The sequence below is a fragment of the Heteronotia binoei genome, chromosome 18 (assembly GCF_032191835.1).
Source record: "Heteronotia binoei isolate CCM8104 ecotype False Entrance Well chromosome 18, APGP_CSIRO_Hbin_v1, whole genome shotgun sequence".
NCBI classification, from domain to species: domain Eukaryota; kingdom Metazoa; phylum Chordata; class Lepidosauria; order Squamata; family Gekkonidae; genus Heteronotia; species Heteronotia binoei.
The window spans coordinates 7085990-7109516 of record NC_083240.1 but is presented as its reverse complement, the minus strand read 5'-3'; the positions used below and the strand labels follow the sequence as shown (position 1 = coordinate 7109516).

Below are 23527 nucleotides of genomic sequence, written 5' to 3'. Positions count from 1 at the left end.
TTGATGGACCGAGGGTCTGACTCAGTAGAAGGCAGCTTCATATGTTCATATGTAAAGCAGACGGTCCCAGGTTCAATCCCTGGCATCTCCAACTGAAAAGGGTCCAGGCAAATAGGCGTGAGAAACCTCAGCTTGAGACCCTGGAGAGCCGCTGCCAGTCTGAGTAGACAATACTGACTTTGATGGACCGAGGGTCTGATTCAGTAGAAAGCAGCTTCATATGCTCATATGAGGCCCCACTGTAAACCTAAATATGGAGCTCACTAGCCTCACAGACCATCCAGGGCAGGCTGCCAAACAGCTGCTGCACCTTCCCCCACATGTCAAGAATGCAACCCATTCAAATTGGTCTCAGTACTGTTGATGTCCACCCCGTATGTTCCCAGACAAGTCTTCTGAGATGTTCGCAGCAGGAAGGAGAAAGACTCAGCAGATATGAAACGGTAGGTTATTCTTTAGACTGTGGATGTTATTTGCTGCAAAAGGGATAAGGAGCTTAGGAGGAATGTTTTGTAGATGAAGAGTTAAGACACTGAGTCAACGTTTCAAATAAAGAAATACCCAAATTCTAAAACGGTGCAGCATCTAAATGTTGAAACTATGACCGCAATGCAGTTATTGTACATAACCTGGGCTTTTTTTTGTAGCAGGAACTCTTTTGCATATTAGGCCACACACCCCTGATGTAGCCAATCCTCCAAGAGCTTATAGTAGGCCCTGTAATGAGAGTCCTGTAAGCTCTTGGAAGATTGGCTACATCAGGGGTGTGTGGCCTAATATGCAAAAGAGTTCCTACGACAAAGAAAGCAATGTGCATAACTGTAATTCACATTTGCCCCCATCACCATTATTAAAAGGTACCTTAAGCCATCAACAACACTGGTTACAAGATACCACTAATAAAAACCCTTCTGCCCTTGAATATAAAAATAGCTCCTACTGTAGGGCTATCACAGAAGACACCCCCCCCAGAGGAGGAGTATGGAATGGCAGGGAACCTTATCTGAGCTTAGAGAGCACACTGGCAGCTTGGTGCCACCCAAGTGGCTGCAGGATCAACGCCTTCCTAATAATGCAAGCAGGCCTTGAATTCAGTAGGAGCTCAAAGGAGCGCAGCTGCTGAACCTTTTGGAGGCCCCCCCTCCTCCTCCCCACCTACCTACCTTGCCCACTGAACAGTAGGTGCAGCTGCATAACAATCCCTGGATGAGCTCCACCACCTGTTTTTCTACAAAAAGACCCCTGGGCGCAAGCAACCAAACTGAACTGAGCATGCCCTGCCAGGTGATACCCGCGTGATGAGGTCGAGTCCAAGCGGGACATAAAGAGGAAGAGGAAAGAGCAGCAATTGTGCTTCACTGGCACTGTACCTAGTTATTAAAAAAAGGACTGCTCAACTCCCACAGGGAAGATCTGCCCCAGTGCAGAGAAACTTTCAAGGGCACATTGATGGGGTGGGGGGGGGGGAGAGAGAGAGAAAAACAACCCTGCAGAGGCCCCAATCCTAATCACGACCCCATGGTCAGTGGCTAATTACAAATTAAATACTCGGGGGGGTCTCATGCAATGCTCCCTCTAAGCTGTGGAGTCTTGTGAACAAAAATTCCATTTTGTGAGCTACTGGCATTAAAGTTGTGAGCTACTGCATCAATTAGTGTGCTCTGAGGCCATTTTTCCTGAGCTGAGACAATAATGTGTGAGCTGCAGACTAAAAAATTGTGAGCTGGCTCACACTAACTCAGCTTAGAGGGAACACTGGTCTCGCGTAGTTCGGCTCACTGTCAATGAAATGCACCTTAAAATGAGGGACTGAAACACACACACAAAGGGATTACTGGGAGCTATAAAGGTATTTCAGAATGTTGGGTGTGGATGGGAGAAAAACAGGCCGCGGAACATTTGTTTTCCCCCAACAAGATCTGGCTCAACTTCCAGCGCAATCCACTGGCTTACGGTCAGGAGAAGATGCAATCTTGCTAATGGCTCCTTCTCACTTGCAATAATATTTTACTTCCAGTGCACAGTAAACGTGCTGAACAAAAGCAAACAGCAGGGTTTCAATCTCCTAAGTAAACCAGAAAACTGGCCTGCTGCATAAACAGCCAGGTTGATTTACGGTCTGAGGTAAACAGATCAGCCGAGGAGTCCAAAGTTGGCACCGAGAGCCTGGCTCCTCTTTTGATGGCTTCAGGGACACAACCGTATCTGGAAATGTATTTGGGGAGGGGGAGAAGCAGAGCTACCGAGGACCAAGAGCTTCAGACAAGACGGCTCCTGACCCAGAAGCTAGAGGAGAACGACTCACACCTTCTCTCACCCTGCCTTGCTGACTCCAGGTCACTGCACCCAGATTATAACTCTGGAAGTCAAAGGCCACCTTCTCCTACTGGAAGTAATCACCCCATCGAGTATGAGGCTGGTAAAGGGCTGACCTTCTCTTCTTTTGTTGTCAAGGCATCGCTGACTTCACGGCAACCCCCGTAGGGTTTCCAAGGCAAGAGATCTTCAGAGGTGGTTTGCCATGGCCTGGCCTTCCGTGGGGCCTCCCCCATCCAGGGACTAACCAGGGCCAACCCTGCTTCGTTTCCAAGATCTGCTGATATCCGGCTAGCCTGAGCCAGAGCAGATCTTGATCGCATCAAAATGCAGCACTCCTGATACTGTGGATCCCAAGCAAGCTTCTTAATTTTACCATTCTTGCCAGATTTTGGGGGGCAGGGTGGGGAGAAGAAATGTAGCTTGCTTTAAACTACTCATTCGTTGTAAACCAACTGGTTTTACATCTCTTTAATAACCACGACTTCCCTTAAGGAATCCTGCCAATGAAAGTCTTGTGAGGCTGGTAATTCCCAGAATACCTAGAGAGCTTGCTCTAGTTTTCTACAGCATCCTAGTTTTCAACTTGGGAAGTGGGAGAGCAGAAGTGAGGAGGAGGAGGAGGAAGAAGAAGAAGAAGAGGAGGAGGAGACTGCAGATTTATACATAAGAACTTAAGAGAAGCCATGTTGGATCAGGCCAATGGCCCATCCAGTCCAACACTCTGTGTCACAGAAGAACATAAGAGAAGCCATGTTGGATCAGGCCAATGGCCCATCCAGCCCAACACTCTGTGTCACATAAGAACATAAGAGAAGCCATGTTGGATCAAGCCAATGGCCCATCCAGTCCAACACTCTGTGTCACATAAGAACATAAGAGAAGCCCTGTTGGATCAGGCCAATGGCCCATCCAGTCCAACACTCTGTGTCACATAAGAACATAAGAGAAGCCCTGTTGGATCAGGCCAATGGCCCATCCAGTCCAACACTCTGTATCACATAAGAACATAAGAGAAGCCATGTTGGATCAAGCCAATGGCCCATCCAGTCCAACACTCTGTGTCCACAGTGGCCAAAAAAAAATTATACACACACACACACACACACACAGTGGCTAATAGCCACTGATGGACCTCTGCTCCATATTTTTATCTAACCCCCTCTTGAAGGTGGCTATGCTTGTGGCCGCCACCACCTCCTGTGGCAGTGAATTCCACATGTTAATCACCCTTTGGGTGAAGAAGTACTTCCTTTTATCCGTTTTAACCTGTCTGCTCAGCAATTTCATCGAATGCCCACGAGTTCTTTCTCTACTTTCTCCGTCCCATGCATTATACCCTGCCCTTCTCTCTGAATCAGAGACTCAGAGTGGCTTACAATCCCCTATATCTTCTCCCCCCACAACAGACACCCTGGGAGGTGGGTGGAGCTGAGAGGGCTCTCACAGCAGCTGCCCTTTAAAGGACAACTCCTGCAAGAGCTATGGCTGACCTAAGGCCATCCCAGTAGGTGCAAGTGGAGGAGTGGGGAATCAAACTCGGTTCTCCCAGATAAGAGTTTGCACACTTAACCACTACACCAAACAGTATGCCAGAAAAGATGTTTGGATAGCCATCATCTCAACCTCAGCATATCTTTCAGGCCCATTCATGATACTAAAAGCCTCTCGCCCAGTGAATTCAGAATTTCACATTCAGCATTAGTGTTAAGACAAAACATCTAACCCACGGTGGACAAGCACCGTTCACACAAACTCCCATTATATGCTTACAAAAGTTTTCATACCCTGGGTGTTCTTTCCTCACTGTGATCACATGAAATCACATGCAACTGCCTTATGCTGAATCAGACCCTGGGTCCATCAAGGTGAGGACTGTCTATACTCAGCCTTTCAGCGACTCTCCAGGGTCTCAGGCAGACGTCCTTCACGTCACCTCCTGCCTGGTCCTTTGGAACGGAGATCAAACCTGGGACCTTCCGCATACCAAGCAGACGCCCTGCCACTGAGCCACGGTCTTTTCCTTACGATAATGAACACATGAACCTGCTTTATACAGAGAGAGACCACTGATTTATCAAGGTCAGCAGTGTCTATTGAGACAGGCAGTGGCTCTCCAGGGTCTCACCTGCTCCTTTTAACTGGACATACCAGGGATTGAACCTGGGGCCTTCTGCATTCCAAGCAGATGCTCTGCCACTGAGCCACGGCCCCTCCTCCCTCCGATGGCAGTATGGGCAAGACCTATGCCACGTTTTGTTTTTTAAACATCTGACTTCACTGTCGATCTCTCTTTCCATCTAACACAAAGCACACTCCTAGAGGGAGCCAGCACGGGGCAGTGGTCAGGGTGTCAGACTAGGATATGGGAAGATCCAGGTTTAAATCTCTATTTGTGTCATGGAAGCTTGCTGGGTAACCTTGGGCCAGTCACACCCTCTCAGTCTAACTTACCTCACAAGGCTGTTGTGAGGATAAAATGGAGAGGAGAATAATGTCAATTTCTTTGGGTTCCATGAGGGGAGAAAGGCAGAGTATAAACAAATTAAGTAGGTAAATGTAGCATAAAATGTAAAAGTAGTCCCCTGTGCAAGCACCAGTCGTTTCCGACTCTGGGGTGATGTCGCATCACGATGTTTTCATGGCAGACTTTTTATGGGGTGGTTTCCCATTGCCCTCCCCAGTCATCTACACTCCCCCCCCCCCAGCAAGCTGGGGACTCATTTTACCGACCTCGGAAGGATGGAAGGCTGAGTCAACCTTGAGCTGGCTACCTGAACCCAGCTTCCACCGGGATTGAACTCAGGTCATGAGCAGAGAGTTCGGACTGCAGTACTGCAGCTTTACCACTCTGCACCATGGGACTAAGTTAAATGTAGCAAAGTCTCCTTCAAAGTACTGTGAGAGCTGTAGGTATTCCACATGCTGAAAATCAGGGTATTTCCTGTCTGGGTGCCACGACACTCAAGCACGGTTGAGCCACGTAGGCCTTCCAAATGGAGAAGGCAGCTATATGTATTACAGGAAAAGTCTAACCAAATCTGAGCAAAATAAACCGAGGGGGAAGGAAAGGAGTGAGGCTCTTGGCAGGGAGAGGGCAGAACTGAAAGCATGGTTCAAAAGAACTACCTGCTTGCAGGAAGTATATTTTAAAAGAACTCCTGTGGTGTAATCACATGCAAACACCAGAACAGGGGGGGGGGACGGGGAGAGCACAACTTGGGACCGGCCTCTCGCCCCTCAACTGATGCCCCTGCAAGAGAAGCACCATTCTCGAAGCACGTAGGCAAGACCGAGACACACACACACCCCTGAAGTCAGGCTGTTACTCTGCTCAAAATGTGACCAAAAGCAAAGCAAACCCCTCCCAGCATGGCCCAGCAGCAGCGAGGGAAGCCTGGAATCGAAAGAGGCAGAGGGCTGTTTACGTTGGCAGCCGTTTCCAACCCTAATGGAAAATTTCAGCTTTGGCTGCATCAGGAACGGAGCAAGCAAGTTATTAAGGGGGGCGGGGAGGAGGAGCAACAGCAACAACAACAAAAAAATGCTTACATGGCAACGTAGGAAATTACGTGCAGAAGCCAGACACTGTATTAATACGTCTCATCATTAAGGGAAGCAAACTTGTGTCCACGCGAGAGACACTTTCTTTGGGAAAAGGGAGCAAAAGCGAATAACGTCCTGGCCGTCTAGGCACAACTAAGACTTTGCTCCTGGGCTTCCAAAAGGGGGGGGGGGGAATATTGTCGTGAGATCTGTGATTAAACAGGGGGAAAATGGCTGAGGTGCAGAGAAGCCACCGCCGGGCGCTCAGGGAGCGAAAAAGCCTTGCCTAAGCAATTATCCTATTCCCTTCATTAAAGGGAATTCGTTGTTTGAACAGACTGGGGGAGGGGTGGAGAATAATTAACTCCAACGTGCCTGCGAAAGGGTGGCCCCGGAGTTGCAGCGCCTGTTTTGTCGGTCTGGGTGGAGAAGGGGAGGGGAGAACACAAAACTTCTTGCAAGCCTTAAAGGTGGAGGGTTTGGGTCACAGGTAGGAGGGGCCGGGGTTGGTTCGAGGCCGGAGCTGCGGAAGATGGCTGAGCTGCGGATTAGGTAACACTAGATCAAGCACTAATGAGCCAAGACGCTGTTTACTCTGAACTCTTGAGATCGAAAATTAAATAACTCCACGCGGCACAACACAGTGGTCGTTTTTTTGCCTTCTCCAAGAGTTGGGAGCGCACGGCTTGTTTATCCTTGGTGACCTTTCACGGAGACTCCAGTGATAGAGGCGATTGGGGGGGAGGCAATGGGAGCATTTCCATCTACTTCTGCACCTGCTGACTTCACAGAGGGTGATCAGATTTGTCAACAATCACCAGCCAGTTTGGTGTAGCAGTTAAGTGTGCGGACTCTTATCTGGGAGAACCCGGTTTGATTCCCCACTTCTCCACTTGCACCTGCTGGAATGGCCTTGGGTCAGCCAAAATGCCCAGCAGGAGCTCATTTGCATATTAGGCCACACACCCCCTGGTGTCACCACTGTTTCACACAGGTCTTTTTCTACCAGAAAAAATGAAATGAGCAGGGGCTGATTTGTATATTAGGCCACACCCCTGCCATCCAGAACTGCATTCCTTCTAAAAAAAAAGCCATGGTTCTTGCAGAGCTGTCCTTGAAAGGGCAGCTTCTGGGAGAGCTCTCTCAGCCCCACCCACCTCATAGTGTCTGTTGTGGGGGAGGAAGATAAAGGAGATTGTGAGTCACTCTGAGATTCAGAGTGGAGGGCAGGGTATAAATCTAATATCATCATCAAGTCCCTCCAAAGGATTCCCTCAGAGCAGATTAAAATATTGAGGAAGCTGTAAGTGGTACAGCCCTCTTAGGACTGTGCCACTTCAAAATACTACAATGAGGGGCGTTCCTGCCTGGTTGTGTGTCCCTGGAATGCTGGCATTTCACTTTTTGGACCCTGTAGAAAAACGGGTGGTGGAGCTCATCCAGGGATCGTTATGCAGCTGCACATACTATTCAATGGACAAGGAGGTGGAACTCTCAAAAGGAGGAGAAGGAACTCTCGGAAAGGTTCAGGAGCTGTGCTCCTGTGAGCTCCCACTGAATCTGTGACACCAACAAGGTTCTTAGTGATAGGATCTCCTCTTTCCCCCCTGGAAGCTCCCCTGAGTCAAAGCCCCTTCTGAAGTAGTACAACAAGGTGGCAAACTTATTTGGATTGATCTGGAGCTGTGATTTTTTCTTTTCTTTTCTTTTCGGCCGCCTGCTATTTTACGGTGATACAAATTATTTTTACGGCAATACGTCCCAAACACTAGGAACTGGGCAGGCTAGATGTTAAAATCGATAATGACAACAGACATTAACCTATGATTTATTATGAAGAAAGGATGAAGACTGGTTCTGGCATAATCAATGCCATCCTAGGAAAATAAACCTCCTCAACCCCAAGATGAGAACTGAAAAGAGAACCAGAGAGCCAGCCAGAAAAAGTGGAGAGGATAAGTGAACGAGGAATTAGAAGAGGGCACACGCTTCTTAAAAGGAGTAGAAGCTCTCATTAACTGAACAAGAGCTAGCTCCATTTTTCATTATTAGCATGCAGCAAATTGCAAACACAAATGTGCATAAGTTAGGCAGTCACTTTTCAGCGTCTCTCTTTTTGAAAAATCAGTTTCTAGCATCATTTATAATACAGTCATTTAAACAAAACTCAAACCCCAGGCCTTCCCCCCCACCCCTCCAGGGTATCGGCAGTCTTCTAACTCTCAACCTCTCTAAAGCTTGTCGGTTTTCTTTCATCAAACCCGGCGTTCCAATTTCAGCAGGGGATGTTGCCCAAATAAGAGCCCGCTTTAGTTCCTGTGAGACTGGCTCATAAAAAAAGCTTGGACAGAGTGCAAGCACTGTTTATGCACACGCCCACCAGGAGACCCACAGAGGCAAAAACGCTTTGAAAGGAAACTGATGTGAGGCAGGCCCAGGCCTCAAACGCGGGCAGGCTGGAGTCGCAACATAAACGGAGTGTTTTTATTTTTCTTCCCCAGTCGCTCTTGTTGCTTATTCATTAAGAATAAAAAACATTTACTCGATTAGAAAGAAGCTGGCCAAAAAAAGGTATTGCTTAAAAAGAGAGAGAGAAAAGGGGACATGGACTATGAGTATAGGTTGACCCAAAAGATGTCCTTAGTACACCTGAGAAGGCTAAAACTGCAAACGCATAGTTGGAAGGAAAGTTCTCCCAACTGAACTTTTAAGCAGAGCCTGTGAACTGCCTGGTTCACCTCCAGCCAGCAATCTCCTGCAGGTGAACGGGCAGCAAAGCATTACAAAAGTTAATTTTGCTCTCTCTCTCTCTCTTTTTTGTATGTCTTAGTTGACCTACACATCTATGGGTAATACCAGAAGGCAAAAAGAGTGAAAAGAATAAAGCCGTAAAAAGTAGGAAATTAAGCTTCACACAGACGTTTTTAATACACTTTTTATGTGGCATGAGCTTGCTTTCCTAATAAAAGTTCGAAGAAGGAATATCCAGCACCATCAGTAGGACTTAATCCATGTACAACCAGAGTTTTCCTATACAGTGGCCATTTCAGTTAAGGGGGGAAACCATTTCCAAATAGGGCGGTCGCTCAACTTACAAAATCTTAGTTCATTAATAAACCTATCAGATTTAATATGTTATATCTACACACCCTTTCTTCTGAATATAAACTATGGTTCTGAAAACATACCTTAGTTTTTTGATGATACAGCCTCTTAGAAGAGGCATTCCCTCTTGCGCATGATCAAGGGAGGAACGACTCCTACAAGATGCGGTTTTTAAAGTTAACGTGATTTTATTGCATGCGTTTTAATTTGTTAGCTGTCCTGAATGGCTTTTGTGAGGGCGGAAAGCTGGGATGTAAATTTTGCAAAATGGTAATAGCATCAATATTTAAAAACCACTGCCTGATCAATTGCAAGCCCCTGATCAGCTCTTAATATATTGAAAGAACGATGTGTCACACTGTTCGCTCTGTAGTCATGACATACTGAGAAGCCAATGCAGAGGGAGGGTCTTTTCTCCCTAGGTGGACAACTCACCATTTCAGATGTTGCAGGTACTGAAACAGAAGCCCTGTGGCCCAGGTGCCATTTTCCCTGCATCACTAGCTAACATTAGCACTACAGACTATAATCCTTATGGTTTTGGGTGTCATGTGATCTCAGAGACCCAATCCCGCACAACTGCCTTGCGCTGCAGCTTCAAAACCAACCACGCTCAGTTAAGTCTTAGCAACTTGCTCTTATTGCTAGTAGCCAGATTCTGCAGATTGCCTTATCCTGACCCAAAGCTCGCCTGCTTTCACCAACATGCGAAAGGAAGAGTACCTTTGAGCATGTGTAGAGTACTCCCACTCACCCATGAATGAACATACCTCACTGTCACCAGGATTAGCGATGGTATGGGGGAAGACAACTACCAGACCTTGGCCCCCTCCCAATAATTAAGACTAGTCCAAATTCTAACACTATTAAGCGCTGCCTAGTCCTCAAGGTGTTCTGACGGGTATCTCCTATATGAACAGAACATGCCTGTCAGTGCCAGAGAAACAAGGATTGCATGACAAGGGCTGCACAACTGAATCAGCCTTGACACATGAGTGCAACTTTTCCAGTTTGCCAGTAGAAATTTCAAGCCGGGCATATCTCTAATCTTTTCCTCCTTCCACGGTACCTCCTACCCCTTTTAAATTAAGCAGTGCCATCTGGAGAAAATGAGAGAGAGAGAGAGAGAGAGAGAGACCAACATCTTAGGAAGACCTCTCAGCCACTTCAACCTGTTTCTTGCCCTCCTGGACTCAGGTGCTGGGCAAGCATCCCCCAACCTCAGTGTGCCACCTCTGCTGCCTGAGACATGGGTATAAAAATGCTCCTCTACTCTACAGGAGCACTGTGAAGATTACATAAAGACGATGCCCAGGAAACGATCTCAACACTTGGAGGTATTATTATTACTACTACGACTACTACTCGGAATACAAAAGATGAATCAAAGAATCGTAGAGCTGGAAGGGGGCCTCAAGGGTCATCTAGTCCAAACCCCTGCACAATGCAGGAAACTCACAAACACCTCCCCCTAAATTCACAGGATCTTCATTGCTGTCAGATGCCATCTAGCCTCTGTTTAAAAACCTCCAAGGAAGCAGAGCCCACCACCTCCCCAGGAAGCCTGTTCCACTGAGGAACCGCTTGAACGGACAGGAAGTTCTTCCTAATGTTGAACCGGAAACTCTTTTGATTTAATTTCAACCCACTGGTTGTGGTCCGACCTTCTGGAGCCACAAAAAACAACTCCACACCATCCTTTCTATGACAGCCCTCCAAGTACTTGAAGATGGTGATCATATCACCTCTCAGCTGCCTCCTCTCCAGGCTAAACATCCCCAACTCCTTCAACCTTTCTTCAGAAGAAGGTCTCCAGACCCCTCACCATCTTCATCGCCCTCCTCTGGACCCATTCCAGCTTGTCTATATCCTTCTTAAAATGTGGTGCCCAAAAGTGAACACAGTACTCCATGTGAGGTCTTATCAGAGCAGAGTAAAGCTATACCATCACTTAAAGTGATCAAGAAGAGAGCTTTGATTCTTGAACACTTGTACCCCTCAAACTTTGTTGGTCCCTAAGGGGCTACTGGACTTGAATCTAGTTCTTTTGCTGAAGACCAACATTACCATCTGAAACTAACTATCATATACTGAATCAGATCATTGGTCTATCTCTTTCAGGACCACACATTCTGGTTGGCAGTTCCTCTTCAGGATCTCAAGCAAGTGAACTTCTGTTAGCTGAGATTGCCAGGTCCAATTCAAGAAACATCTGGGGACTCTGGGAGTGGAACCGGGAGACTTTGGGGATGGAGTCAGGAGCAAGGCTTCCTTTGAGCAGGAACGCACAGGAATGCAGTTCCGGCTGGGCTGGTGCCAGAGGTGTGGCCTAATATGCAAATGAGTTCTTGCTGGATGTTTTCTTCCAAAGAAGCCCTGTGTGAAACAATGGTGATGCAAAAAGAAGAAAGAAAAAGCCCTGGCCAAAAGACAAATAAGAAAGAGAGAGCCTGACTGACTGATCGGTAGCTACTGCGTTTCTGGCCCTGCCCTTTCCCCTTCCGGCTCTTGGTCTCTGCCTAATGAGGAGGCAAGATCAAGCAGGAAGTAGACCTGTGGGCAAGAACAGGAAGCCCAGATTAAATAATCTGTCCTAAGTCACGGGTTACTTACAGATCAGTTACCACTCGAGGCAAAAAAAAAAAAGGCCTGCTCAGCTGGGACCTATGAAGCACACAGTCCTGCAGCTTCAAGTTTTCATGCCTCATCTCCCCAGTTTTAAAAAGTTTAGATGTCACACAACTTAAAAAAAAATATTTTAAAAAAATTACACAAGCAATGATCCAGGGAAGTTAGATTTCTCAGGGCCTGCCAGTGAGCAAAACAGTATTTACTTATTAATTCTGTTAATACTAGAAGGGCACTAACTATGCCATGGGGAAATTCAAAGGGAGAAGGTCTGTGAAGGTTAACTAGGCAAACAGTGTTTTCCCCATCAATGAACTGAACTCTGCAAAAATCAAAGTCTGTCTGTTTGTTTCTCTCTCTCTCACACACACACACACACACACCCTTTTGCGGATTTGAATAGTGCATAGCAAACAAAAAGAAATAATAATTAGCTTCAAAAGCTCACTTTAGACAAAAATAGACCCGTCCCAAAATATATTTATAAATGCTTTTCAGTGCATGCACTCTTCTATTTTTTAAAAACATGCGCCATTTTTCAGCCACAGTGCCTTGATCCGAAAAGAAAACGCCAAAGTCGACCTCCTCGCGAGCTTGTCCTTTACAACTGTTTGTAATTAGAAAGAGGGGAGTCAAACTGCTGCGGAGAAGCTCCGCAGGAAACACTTCAGCCCCTCTGCCCCTCCGTCTGATCCATGTGATGTTATGATTAATCCTTCAGGATGACAGGCCCCGAGTCACCACACAGTAGCTCGGCAGCCGCAGTAGTTTGCAACGAGGAGGAAAAACCTCAGAGCCCAAGTTATTCAATTTAATTAAAGCCATGACTCATGATCACGACGACTTTCTCCCTCCCTTCTAACAACCAGCCGACATTTTCAGGCCAAAGGGATACGGAGGAGGCGAGCGAGGAATGCTGGAAGGGGCTTGGCTTTCAAACGGCCTGCGGAACCACCACCCCGGGGAAACCCACTGCCGCCGCTCTACTTTCCCACCAAAGTAGCAGGGAAGAAAAAAGGACATCTGTCCCCACCACCATCAGCTGTACCTGCAGCACTGAAACAGAAGCTTCTGGAAAACGACAGCCACTAGTCCTAAACTGATCTTAATCTCTCAGAAATGGAAACCTTTCACTTTTTAAAGTCAAGCCATTTCCTCCTTGCCAAGAGCAAGGGCACCTGCAAAGGGGTTTTTTAAAAGAAATTTGTTTGTTTTGTTCCAAGTATCAGTTACCCAGCTCCGTACAGCTCAAGGCGGTTACAATCCTAAAAGAGCTGAGAAATAGGACAGAATCCAACATCACCCACACACCGAAAAAGGAAGAGGTAGACCACTGATGATCGCTACCCTGGAGCAGGGGGGCGCACACAGACGGAGAAAAAACCATCCAACACAGACCTTCTGTCCTCACAGAGACCCACAAGAATTTGCATTCATTTGGGCTTCTGTCGTTACCCACTTTCAGTGAGCCACGTAAACTGATATCTCAACATTTATTTCCAGCTTCAACAAGGTCCCAGCAGTATCCTCCCCCCCAACAATGCAAGACCACAACGAAAATAGCTTTAACACACACACACACACACACACGTGCGCACTTCAAAAGCAGTGCTCCGAAGTTCCATTTGGGCGCTGCGTTTGTTCAAACTGCCGAGGCGAGGGTTAAAAAGCATCGGCTTCTTAAGATCAAATGGAGGAATGCAGCAGAAATGTTTAAAGGGGGGAAAAAAAGACGACAGAGAGGCATGTTACATAAAGTCTACTGACACTTACCGTTTCCTTATTGGGAAGCAACTCCTTTCGGATCCTGAAGAAGTTTTTTCCATACTGACGGAGTCCTTTAATGAAGCGTTTCTGCGATAAAAAGCAAAAAAAAATACAATGTCAGAGTGGGGGGGCCTCTCTCTCTTAAGAAGCGCTGCATGTGGGGTTTCCAGTTTAGGAGATGTGGGAGGGAAACGTGTTACAGATGAGACCACTGAAACTGAAAAATTTCAGGCCTGAGCCTGATCTTGCTATTTGAAGATGACAGAAAGCAACAAAAAACAATGCCTTTCCCCACAAAAATGGAATCAGGTGCGCGTTTTGTGCCGAAGGTTTTTTAATCTGCTGGTCCCTTTGAAAATAAACGACAGCAAGATCTATTTCCAGCCAACGTGGGCGGGGGGGAGAAAACAAGAATCCAAAAGAGAGCAAAGAACTACATTTTTCTTCTTCTCCACAATTAAAAAAAGGGGGAGGGGGAGTCAGGCGGGAAGTGAAAACTTCCAAACTCAAAGATCCAGGTTGCTTTGAAAGTTAAAAATATTCATTAAAAAGCTCTCTTCCAAGAAAAACACGCTGCTTTGCTATTTTTCTCTTTTTAAAAAGGGGAGAGGGGGAGCAATCCAAGCTTGATTTCAAACTCCAAAACTGACAGACTTCCTTTCGCTTTCACAAATAATCCAGTTTGGCAAAAGATTTCCTTTTTAAAAAACAAAACTGCAACACAAACTCCCCCCCCCCCTCATTTCTCTGTTTGCCGATTTCTTGGATCAAACACTCCCTCCGCAACCCCAACCCCCCCCCAAAATAACATGTGGAAGGATGCAAAGAAAGAGAGCTGTTAAAAAGTACTGTTTAAATCAGGACCAAAAAAAAGAGAAGAAGCTTAAAAAGGAGCGAAGGAAGTCTTGAAAAGGGGCTTCCTTGAACTCTTTGCCAGGCATCCTGTCTGCAAAAAAAAGAAGGGGGGGAAGACCCCCCCCCCTTCCCTCCTGGGGAGAGGGAGGAGGTAGATGGGTGGCTTCCCCCAGGGAAGAGAAGAGAAGAACTCCAGAGCAACAACAGAGTGGCTTTCTCCTTTCCTCTGCCTTTGGAAAAATCAGGAGGAGAAGAAAGTAGAGAAGAGGAAAAATGCTGGAACCTGGAATGTGGCTCCCGTGTGGCTCCAGGTAGGGGAGCCCTACGTGCAGAGGTGGTGGTGGTAGCGGTGGCCGGCTGCCTGTCACTCGGGAGGCTCTGACACTACAAAAGGGGAAAGGAAGGAAGGAAGGAAGGAGGGAGCAGCGGTGGCTGGCGGCGGCAGCTTAACATGTGATCTGGGCTGTGCTGTACTGGGCTGAGCAGCAGAAGAGAGAGAGGGAGAGGGAGAGAGAGGAGAGCCACCGGCGCACCGCAAAAGGCGGCCTGGATCACCTAGCCAGACTCTCCGGCAGGACTGCCGGCCGGTAGCAAGCGGGCAAGCCTCACACCGGGCTCCTTTGCCACACCAAACCCTAACGCCGCTCTCCGTCACGGCATGTGGGCAGCACTCCGGACCTTTCAATGCACTTCCTCCTGTGTATTCCTGGGGATCTTTACAACAACCCTGTAAGGTTGGTTGGTATAATGATTTTTGCAGATGGGGAGAGCATAAGGAGTCAGAGAGAGAGAGAAAATGAGCAAGTGAGGGAGAGGGTCATAGAAAAAAGTTGGGAGTCCAGTCCCACCTTTAAGAGGGAGAGGGTGTGTGAGCTTTTGCCTAAGACCAGCTACTGAGAACCTGGCAGAAGCAACATTTGAGTGTGTGGGGGGGGGGGGAAGGGGGGAAGGCCTTCACCTTATCCACTACGTCCCACCAGCTCTTAAAAAGAGAGATGCTGAGTGAGGAGCAAGCAAGCAAGGAATGGTAGACAAAGATTCAGGAGGCACACTGCTCTTAAGCCTTGGCCTCAGGGGTTACTGTTTTGTGGTATACAGACTGAACCTGGAAATTTCCTGCCTGCCTCTGCCAGGAATTCAGTTATCCAAAGCACCATCTCTCAGCCACAGCCTCTGCCTGCCTGGCAGTTAACACCATTCTTTCCTAATGCAACAACAACAACAAGGCCTCCTCTGGGCACCTTGAAGGCCAACACGTTTTTATTCCAGCAGGAGCATTCATGCGCTGGGAGCACCCTTCTTCACGTCCAACGAGTGGATCTCAATGCAGCCCCTGCCTTATGAAGGAGGTATGAACAGACAGACGTACCGGGGAGTCAATGAAATCTAATCAAGAAAACTACAGGAGGAATTAGGTATGTTAAAAGTGGTTAACACCCACAAGGAGTGGGAGAGTCAAGGGGCTTTCAAATGCAATCACGTAAAGCACAAAATGTAATCACAACAGAGACCAATCACAGTTAGGCTGCAATCACAAGCTTTGTAAGGTGCCTCTACGTCCTCCAAGGAACCGGTTGGCCACTGTGTGAGACTGGACACTGTGCTGAAGTACGCTATTCCAAAGCCTGCCCAATATAAAGACCCAGATTTCCTTATTCATTACAGTTTCATCCTGCGCCCTGGTCTGATCCAGCCGGTCTCTTTTTATAGATATCTCACCTATAGCTAGATAAAAAAACCCTCAACCCCCATTTTGGGGCGGGATAGCAGGAGACCTCTTAATCAGTCCCAATTCTCCTCTCTGAAGTTCTTTTGTTGACAAAGGATGGCCTCTAGCCACCCACAGAACACCCAGGACGAATGCGACTATTCACAAGCTGGATTCCAAATAGTGCAATTTGTTAAACTTCGAGGCAACACAGGTTGAAGTGCTCTTAAAAGAACTACACAAATGAACATGCTGAGAAAAACTAAAAATATTTATACGTATGTGCGTTATGTGACACGTAGCAATGAATGCAGAAACTTTTTAAAATCGGCATTATTACCCTTGCGGAAAAGGTTCCTTGGGAGGAGAGAGGGGCGCCGATGTCAGGGCTGGATTAACAATTAGGCCGAGTAGGCACTGGCCTATTGGCCCCGGGTCAGCTTTCCCCCCACCCCCGTTTCCCCCCTGCTTGCAGCCCTCCCAGCCTGCACATGTAGTCAGCAACTGAGCCGCTTTTTGCCCGACTTGCCTGGTGCGGCTGCTGCTGGCGTTGTTGCCAAGTTTGCCTCTCCCCTGCAGCTTTGCCAAAGGGGCTTTTGAGAAGGGGCCTGCAGGATGCAGCAGGGTCACCGGCTGTGGGGCAGCCGCTCCAACTCTTGAGCAAGGGGACCCCCCCCCCCGAGGTTTTGATTGCCTAGGGGCCTCCAAAGGGTTTAATCTGGCCCTGAGTGATGTACCCTCACTTGGAACCTTACGGGAGGAGCCTCCCTCTACTGAAGCAACCTAATCTAATAGTCCCCGATGGCTGCATTTCCGCCAAGGCTTCCATCTAAGAAAATCCATAGTTTGCACACAAAAATGTATAACAACCTGGAAGAGCAAGTGGCCGAAGGGGAGGAGGGGAGAATATCCTCTCAGCAAAACACCTTTCTGGACTAAGGAGCCGCACTTCAGCACCTGAATTTAAAGCATTCAACACAGTTCATAAAGGTAGTTTTAGAGGGCAGACGTGCTGGCCTGCGCTAGAACAGCAAGATTCAAGTCCAGTAGAACCCTAGAAAGCAACAACAAGAAGCCCCTACCATTCTGCTGGATTTGTCTCTTTAAATCACTTCTCCAAACCAAGCCAGGTGGCGGCTTAGAGAATGCCTTTAAAGTTGCTTTCTTTCTACCTCTCCCCCACACGTATTTGCCTTCCTTCCTTCTTGTCTTGTGGCTCTCAAGCATCTGACATTCATGTCTTGCGGCTCTCAAACATCAAACATTCGGAAGGGATGGCGGCTCACTGGTAGAGTATCTGTTCGGGAAGCAGAAGGTCCCAGGTTCAATCCCCGGCATCTCCAACTAAAAAAGGTCCAGGCAAGTAGGCGTGAAAAACCTCAGCTTGAGACCCTGGAGAGCCGCTGCCAGTCTGAGTAGACAATTCTGACTTTGATGGACTGAGGGTCTGATTCAGTATAAGGCAGCTTCATATGTTCATATATATAGCATCTACTGATTATTTTATGTGGCTCTTACATTAAGCAAATTTGGCCACCCCTGCTAATCCTAGAATCACAGAGCCCAGTTTCAAAGAGGTTCTGTAGCCTCCTAGGCACTTACAGATTTTTTCCACCTCCAACCCCCCCCCCCCCCCCACATCCCAAACACACCACACCTTTTTGAGGTTTGCCAGGCTGGTGAAGACTACCGCACTTAGTTACATCTGTCTGTAGCTCTGGGACTATTTTGTGGCTTCCTCTACACCCTGTTTAACCTTGCAGTTTCCTGGGTTCTCAGCAATCTTCTAGCCAAGGAACCAGATCCTTCCTCTCCTGTGTGTGTTTTTCAAGAGGTTTGTATCCTCTTTTGTTAAATACATTTTGACATGTTATTTACTTTGGCCCACTGCAGTTGGGAATTGCAGTTCCTTCCCCTCCTTACAAAAGAATTTCACAAATCAGTGTGAAAAGCTTCACAGCCTTTAAGGTTTCTTTCTTTCCCCTTTAAAGGAGGGAGTTTCTTTTATTGCACCCTATAAGCCAGCACTTTCTTCAAAGTCACCTTAAAAGAATTTTTGCATGTCTGCCATGGAGCCACGGCATATTTGCAGCAAATTTGGGGCATATATTATGACACAGAGAACTTAGTTGCAGTCTTGCAATGATCTTTCTCTCTTTTTTAAAAAAACCAGAACACTTGCAGTCCACCACGATATCTTAAAGGTATGAAGAATGAAGGTTTGGGGGAGGAACTACAATTCCCAACACAGTGAGGGCCACAGTAAAACCATCTGGTGCTTTAAAGGCAAATAAATTTTCACCCTAGCATAGCGCAGCTTAGAGCTCATGTGATGAAGTGGGATCTAGTCCACAAAAGCTCATCAAATTAAAAAAAAAATATGGAAATTTGTAAGGTGCCACAAGACTCCTGTTTATTTTCGCACCAACAGACTAATATTGCAATTCCTCTAGAGCAGGGGTGGACAAACTTGCTTCATGTAAGAGCCACACAGAATAAATTTATCAGGAGATAAATTCCACCCAGAATTAAACTTGGTTGGTCTTAAAAATGCCCCTGGACTCAACCTTTGTTCTATGGGAAAGCAAGTTCCTATTCAACGTGTCGAGATCTGCGTTCAGCGGCCTTGAACCTGTACTCTCTTGCAGAAGAATGTAAATGTTTTGCAGGATCGGGCTGTGGGTCTAATCCAAAATGCAAAGATAAGCCATGGAAACAATGTAATATCAAATGGAAATACATATTAAGTGTTGCAAAAGCATGGAAGAATTCATACAAACAAGTACATGACCAGTCCAAACATCATCCCAAGTCCACTTCCAACAATAAAGCATTCTAAATGGAGAGTTCACACAAGTCTCTCAATATTTCAGTAAGATAAGAGCGCACTCCAAACGGACTATTCTTCAAGCAGGCGAATGTTGAATTGACTGGATCCAAAAGCCCAACAATTGTTGTGATACTTTTTTAAATGCTCTCTTTTTAATTAAACTTCTAAAAAAGATATAAAACAAGTGCAGTCAAATATTCACAAAATCTTAACCCTTTAAATCCTTCCTCCCCCCCCCCCCCCCCCGGACAAAAACCTATAACAACACATCTATACCATTATCCTAGGATCAGATTCAGACAGGCAAAGTTCAAGAAGTAGATACAATATGATCAAAATAAAAAGCTGCTATGTAGGTAGTGACACTACTCTTTCTCAAGAGCTCGGGATTCTCACAGTCGTAATCATTAATGAGTACAAATTGGCTAAGTGGATCATGATCTGCCTTCTGTTCAACTTCTAGGGCACATACGAGGTCATAGGCTAGACCTGCTGGACTTCAACAGCACCCTTCATAGACCGACACAGCCCTGGAGGATACGCACCCAATGCGCCGTAGGATGTTTCTTAGGGTGTGCTACCAATAGGCTTGGATCTAGACACTGGGAGGGGAAGATGAACTGTTCTGGGCTGGATACTTTCCAGGGAAGCTGCCCCACCATTCCTAATCTTCTCCCGGAAGAACTCCCGGTGAACTTCCAAGGGACCCAAAGAGTCGCTGAAACAGAGTATGATCCCCGCTGTTTGAAGACCATCAACTCGTTTCTGCCTACCATGTTTCTTCAAGCACTGTATCTATGGGATAGGTCCAAGTGGGCAGCCATGTTGGCCTGAAGCAGTAGAACAAAGCAGGAGTCAAGGTCACCTTTAAGATTGTTGGTCTTAAAGGTGCGCTTGACTCCTACTTTGTTCTACTGTATCTATGGGAGTACTTTCAGTGTCTCTGAAACAGGATTATGTCCAACATTTTCATTTTGACAGGGTTGCTCCTGTGCTTTTACTTAAGGTTTCTTTCATGACTGATTTTCGCTTTTATTGCTGCTGCATCCCTGTAAAGAGATAAGTGAAACATGTAGTGCAGGGAGGGAGGGAGGGAGAGACCACACATGCATGCCAGAGAGAATACTTATTGTTAGAGAGATACAAATCTGAAATCCCTTTTGGTGGGCACGACTGGATGTGTGGTTCTTCGGGTCCCAGCCACTGAGTTCAGGCTGCAATTTGCTCGGATTAATCACGAGATTCCCCAATGTATTCCTCCTGACATACTCTGAACTTTGGATATGCCCCTTGAAAGACAGCAATAACAGAGGAGACATTCCAACTGTTAATTTCTGCCTTGTATAACTGAATTAACAAGCCAAACTGCAGGCCAAGGTGCCCTGGAGTCTTTTGTGAGAGCCAGTTTGGTGCAGCAATTAAGTGCGCGGACTCTTATCTGGGAGAACCGTGTTTGATTCCCCACCTCTCCACTTGCAGCTGCTGGAATGGCCTTGGGTCAGCCACAGCTCTGGCAGAGATTGTACTTGAAAGGGTAGCTTCTGTCAGAGCTCTCTCAGCCCCACCTACCTCACAGGGCGTCTGTTGTAGGCGGGGAGGTAAAGAAGACTTTGACCGCTCTGAGACTCAGAGTATAGGGTGGGATATAAATCCAATATCTTCTTTGTTCTTGGTTCTGAAGCTGTGAATTGCGTTGGTTTTGTCCCACTTGTTTGGAGGAGAAAGAATTACACACACTAGCTAGAAATACTGGAAGTATGGTGCAAAGGGCAAGGTGTAGCCTAGATTTAAGAACGAAAGCAATGTAATACTTTTTATTCAGGCCAATCAAAACGACGCTTCAAAAGCGTGCACGTGGTTTTGTGCCACGTCGGTTTATCATGACAGATATTATGGGACATTCTGTTTTGGAATTTCGCTGTACTGGAATTTAGGCCAGTACAGGTCCCTGCGAGCTCTTTCTGTCCCATCTATACCAGGACTGCACAAATGAGACAACCTGCAAGCTCCAAGAGGAACCCATTTGAAACTACCAATTTAACTAAGTGACTACAATCAATTAAATAGCAAATGAATGATAGAACTAGAATGTAGATACTGATGCAGAAGTGGTACTTTATCCAAAGCACCTAACTGAATGTTAACAGTCGCAGTTAATCACTACTCGCAACGGTATTTTAAAAAGAGGCTGCTGTCCTGAGCGAGAAACTTGACAAATTTTTTTTTCCTATTCACACAGCACTTAAAATAACGATTCAAGGGACTGGAAGGCGGATCTTTTGAAGGGGGCCGAGGGAGACACAGCTGCTTTCTAAGAAAACGATCCGTTAAAGAGACCTAAGTCGGTTTTATAAAATATCTACTTTACAATTTCCCCTTCTGCACTCCCTAAAGCCCTTCCCCTTTACGTTTCCCATCTCCTCTGATTAAATGTTTGCCGCAAAAGCAATCTCTGAATTACTTTCATGTTCTACTCGAGGGACGGCTGAGGTCCCTACAGAGAAAAGAGCAGGTATCTATTCCCACAGTAATGATATGCTAAATCTGCGGCGGGTAATATATAATCCGCCAATTCCACCCCGAAGAACTGTGTATCGTACGCATGCCAGAAGTGCAACGATTTCCTAAAGAGAAGACCAAACGTAATCATGTTAGGAGGTCGGGTTTCATGGGGAACCCAAGCTTCCGGATAGAAAGCTTCCCAGGTGCCTCCTCTGACCACATACCAAGACCCCGTGGGCTTGCCACCTGGCCCACCAACACTAGCCGGCAGGAAGAAGTCCCTAGCAGCGGTGGAGGACACAGACTCTGCTGCCTTCTCTAGATGCACACCCCAGCAGGAAGTGAGAGACCCCCCCTCCCGAGGCCACCATGCAAAGGGGTGTGGCTCTGCTCCCTTGAGTGGCTCTAAAGCTGGGAAATGGGGCATGCTTCTCTGTGGGCCCCAGAGCAGAGACTGCTTCCTTCCTCTCTTTTAGCTCTGGTACAAGAAGACGGGTCATGGGAAGAAGTCCGCTCTGCTCATGCAAGTGGAGTCACAATGATGATGATGATGAAGAAGACTGCAGATTTATACCTCGCCCTTCTCTCTGAATCAGAGACACGGAGTAGCTTACAATCTCCCATATCTTCTCCCCTCCCCCTGTGATGTGGGTGGGGCTGAGAGGGCTCTCACAGCAGCTGCCCTTCTCAAGGAAAACTCCTGCCAGAGCTACGGCTGGCCCAAGGCCATTCCAGCAGCTGCAAGTGGAGGAGTGGGGAATCAAACCCGGTTCTCCCAGATAAGAGAGCTATGGCTGACCCAAGGCCATTCCAGCAGCTGCAAGTGGAGGAGTGGGGAATCAAACCCGGTTCTCCCAGATAAGAGTCCGCGCACTTAATCACTACACCAAACTGGCACTCTTAAGCGCTACACCAAACAGATGATGGGGGGTGGCAGGGAAGGGAAAGGAAAGGGTGTGTGATGGGGAGAGGTCAAGGGCAAAACTCAAAATGTGTTGTTCTCTTTGGTGACCATGAAATGGAGGGTAGGATGGGGAACCCTCTGTACTGCTCTGGTTACTTCTCAGGTTATCTCATGCCTACCCCGTGCCTTTCTCCTTCAATGGGAACCCAAAGCCACTTACGCTGCTCTCCTGTCCCATTTTCTTCTTATGACGACACCCCTGTGAGGTACTTAGGCTGAGTGTGACTGGTCCAAGGTCACCAAGCAAGCTTCCATGGTGGAGATTCGAACCTGCACCTCCCAGATCCTAGTTTGACACTCTAGCCGCTACACCGCACCGCCTCTCCACACCTGCTCCGAGAATGGGCAGAATAATCCTACCCAGCATTCTTCCAACTGTAACACTTCTCGATGGCGCTAAGAACACACCCACGTCTTAATTAAAGTAATGAGGGATAACCATCTCTGGATTTCCATTCCAAAGACAAGTCTGTGGTTCTGGCTCCTGCCAGGCGCCGTATCCTCCTCTTGCCAGGGATGCTCTTGGGCAAGGAAATGGGCTGAGGGGCCAAGGCCTGAGCCCCAGGAAGAGGGCGCGACAGGAGTCCTCACAAACAACAGGAACGAGAGAGATGCAGGCACGGGCCTCACAGGGCAGTGGCAAAAAACCTTCCTTTCTGGGGCATTTCCAGCCAAAACAGGCCAAGGCCCGGCAGCAGCAACTGCAGTGCCACACACAAAGGGAAGATGGGAGATGTCTTCAAACTGGAGAGTCGGTTTGGTGTAGTGGTAAACTGCGCGGACTCTTATCTGGGAGAACCGGGTTTGATTCCCCACTCCTCCCCTTGCAGCTGCTGGAATGGCCTTGGGTCAGCCATAGTAGTTAAGTGAGCAGACTCTTATCTGGGAGAACCAGGTTTGATTCCCCACTCCTCCACTTGCAGCTGCTGGAATGGCCTTGGGTCAGCCATAGTGGTTAAGTGCACAGACTCTTATCTGGGAGAACCAGGTTTGATTCCCCACTTCTCTCCTTGCAGCTGCTGGAATGGCCTTGGATCAGCCCTAGTGGTTAAGTGAGCAGACTCTTATCTGGGAGAACCGAGTTTGATTCCCCACTCCTCCCCTTGCAGCTGCTGGAATGGCCTTGGGTCAGCCGTAGTGGTTAAGTGCACAGACTCTTATCTGGGAGAACCAGGTTTGATTCCCCACTTCTCTCCTTGCAGCTGCTGGAATGGCCTTGGGTCAGCCCTAGTGGTGAAGTGAGCGGACTCTTATCTGGGAGAACCAGGTTTGATTCCCCACTCCTCCCCTTGCAGCTGCTGGAATG

General features: G+C 47.4%; 1 protein-coding gene across 1 annotated transcript in view; it reads right to left on the bottom strand.

The window, feature by feature from the left end:
• RERE (arginine-glutamic acid dipeptide repeats) overlaps window positions 1-23527 on the bottom strand; it is a 323357-nt gene that overhangs the window by 88100 nt on the left and 211730 nt on the right. The window contains 1 exon segment of the mRNA XM_060259535.1: window positions 13369-13449. Within this exon segment, the coding sequence (XP_060115518.1) occupies window positions 13369-13449 (81 nt within the window).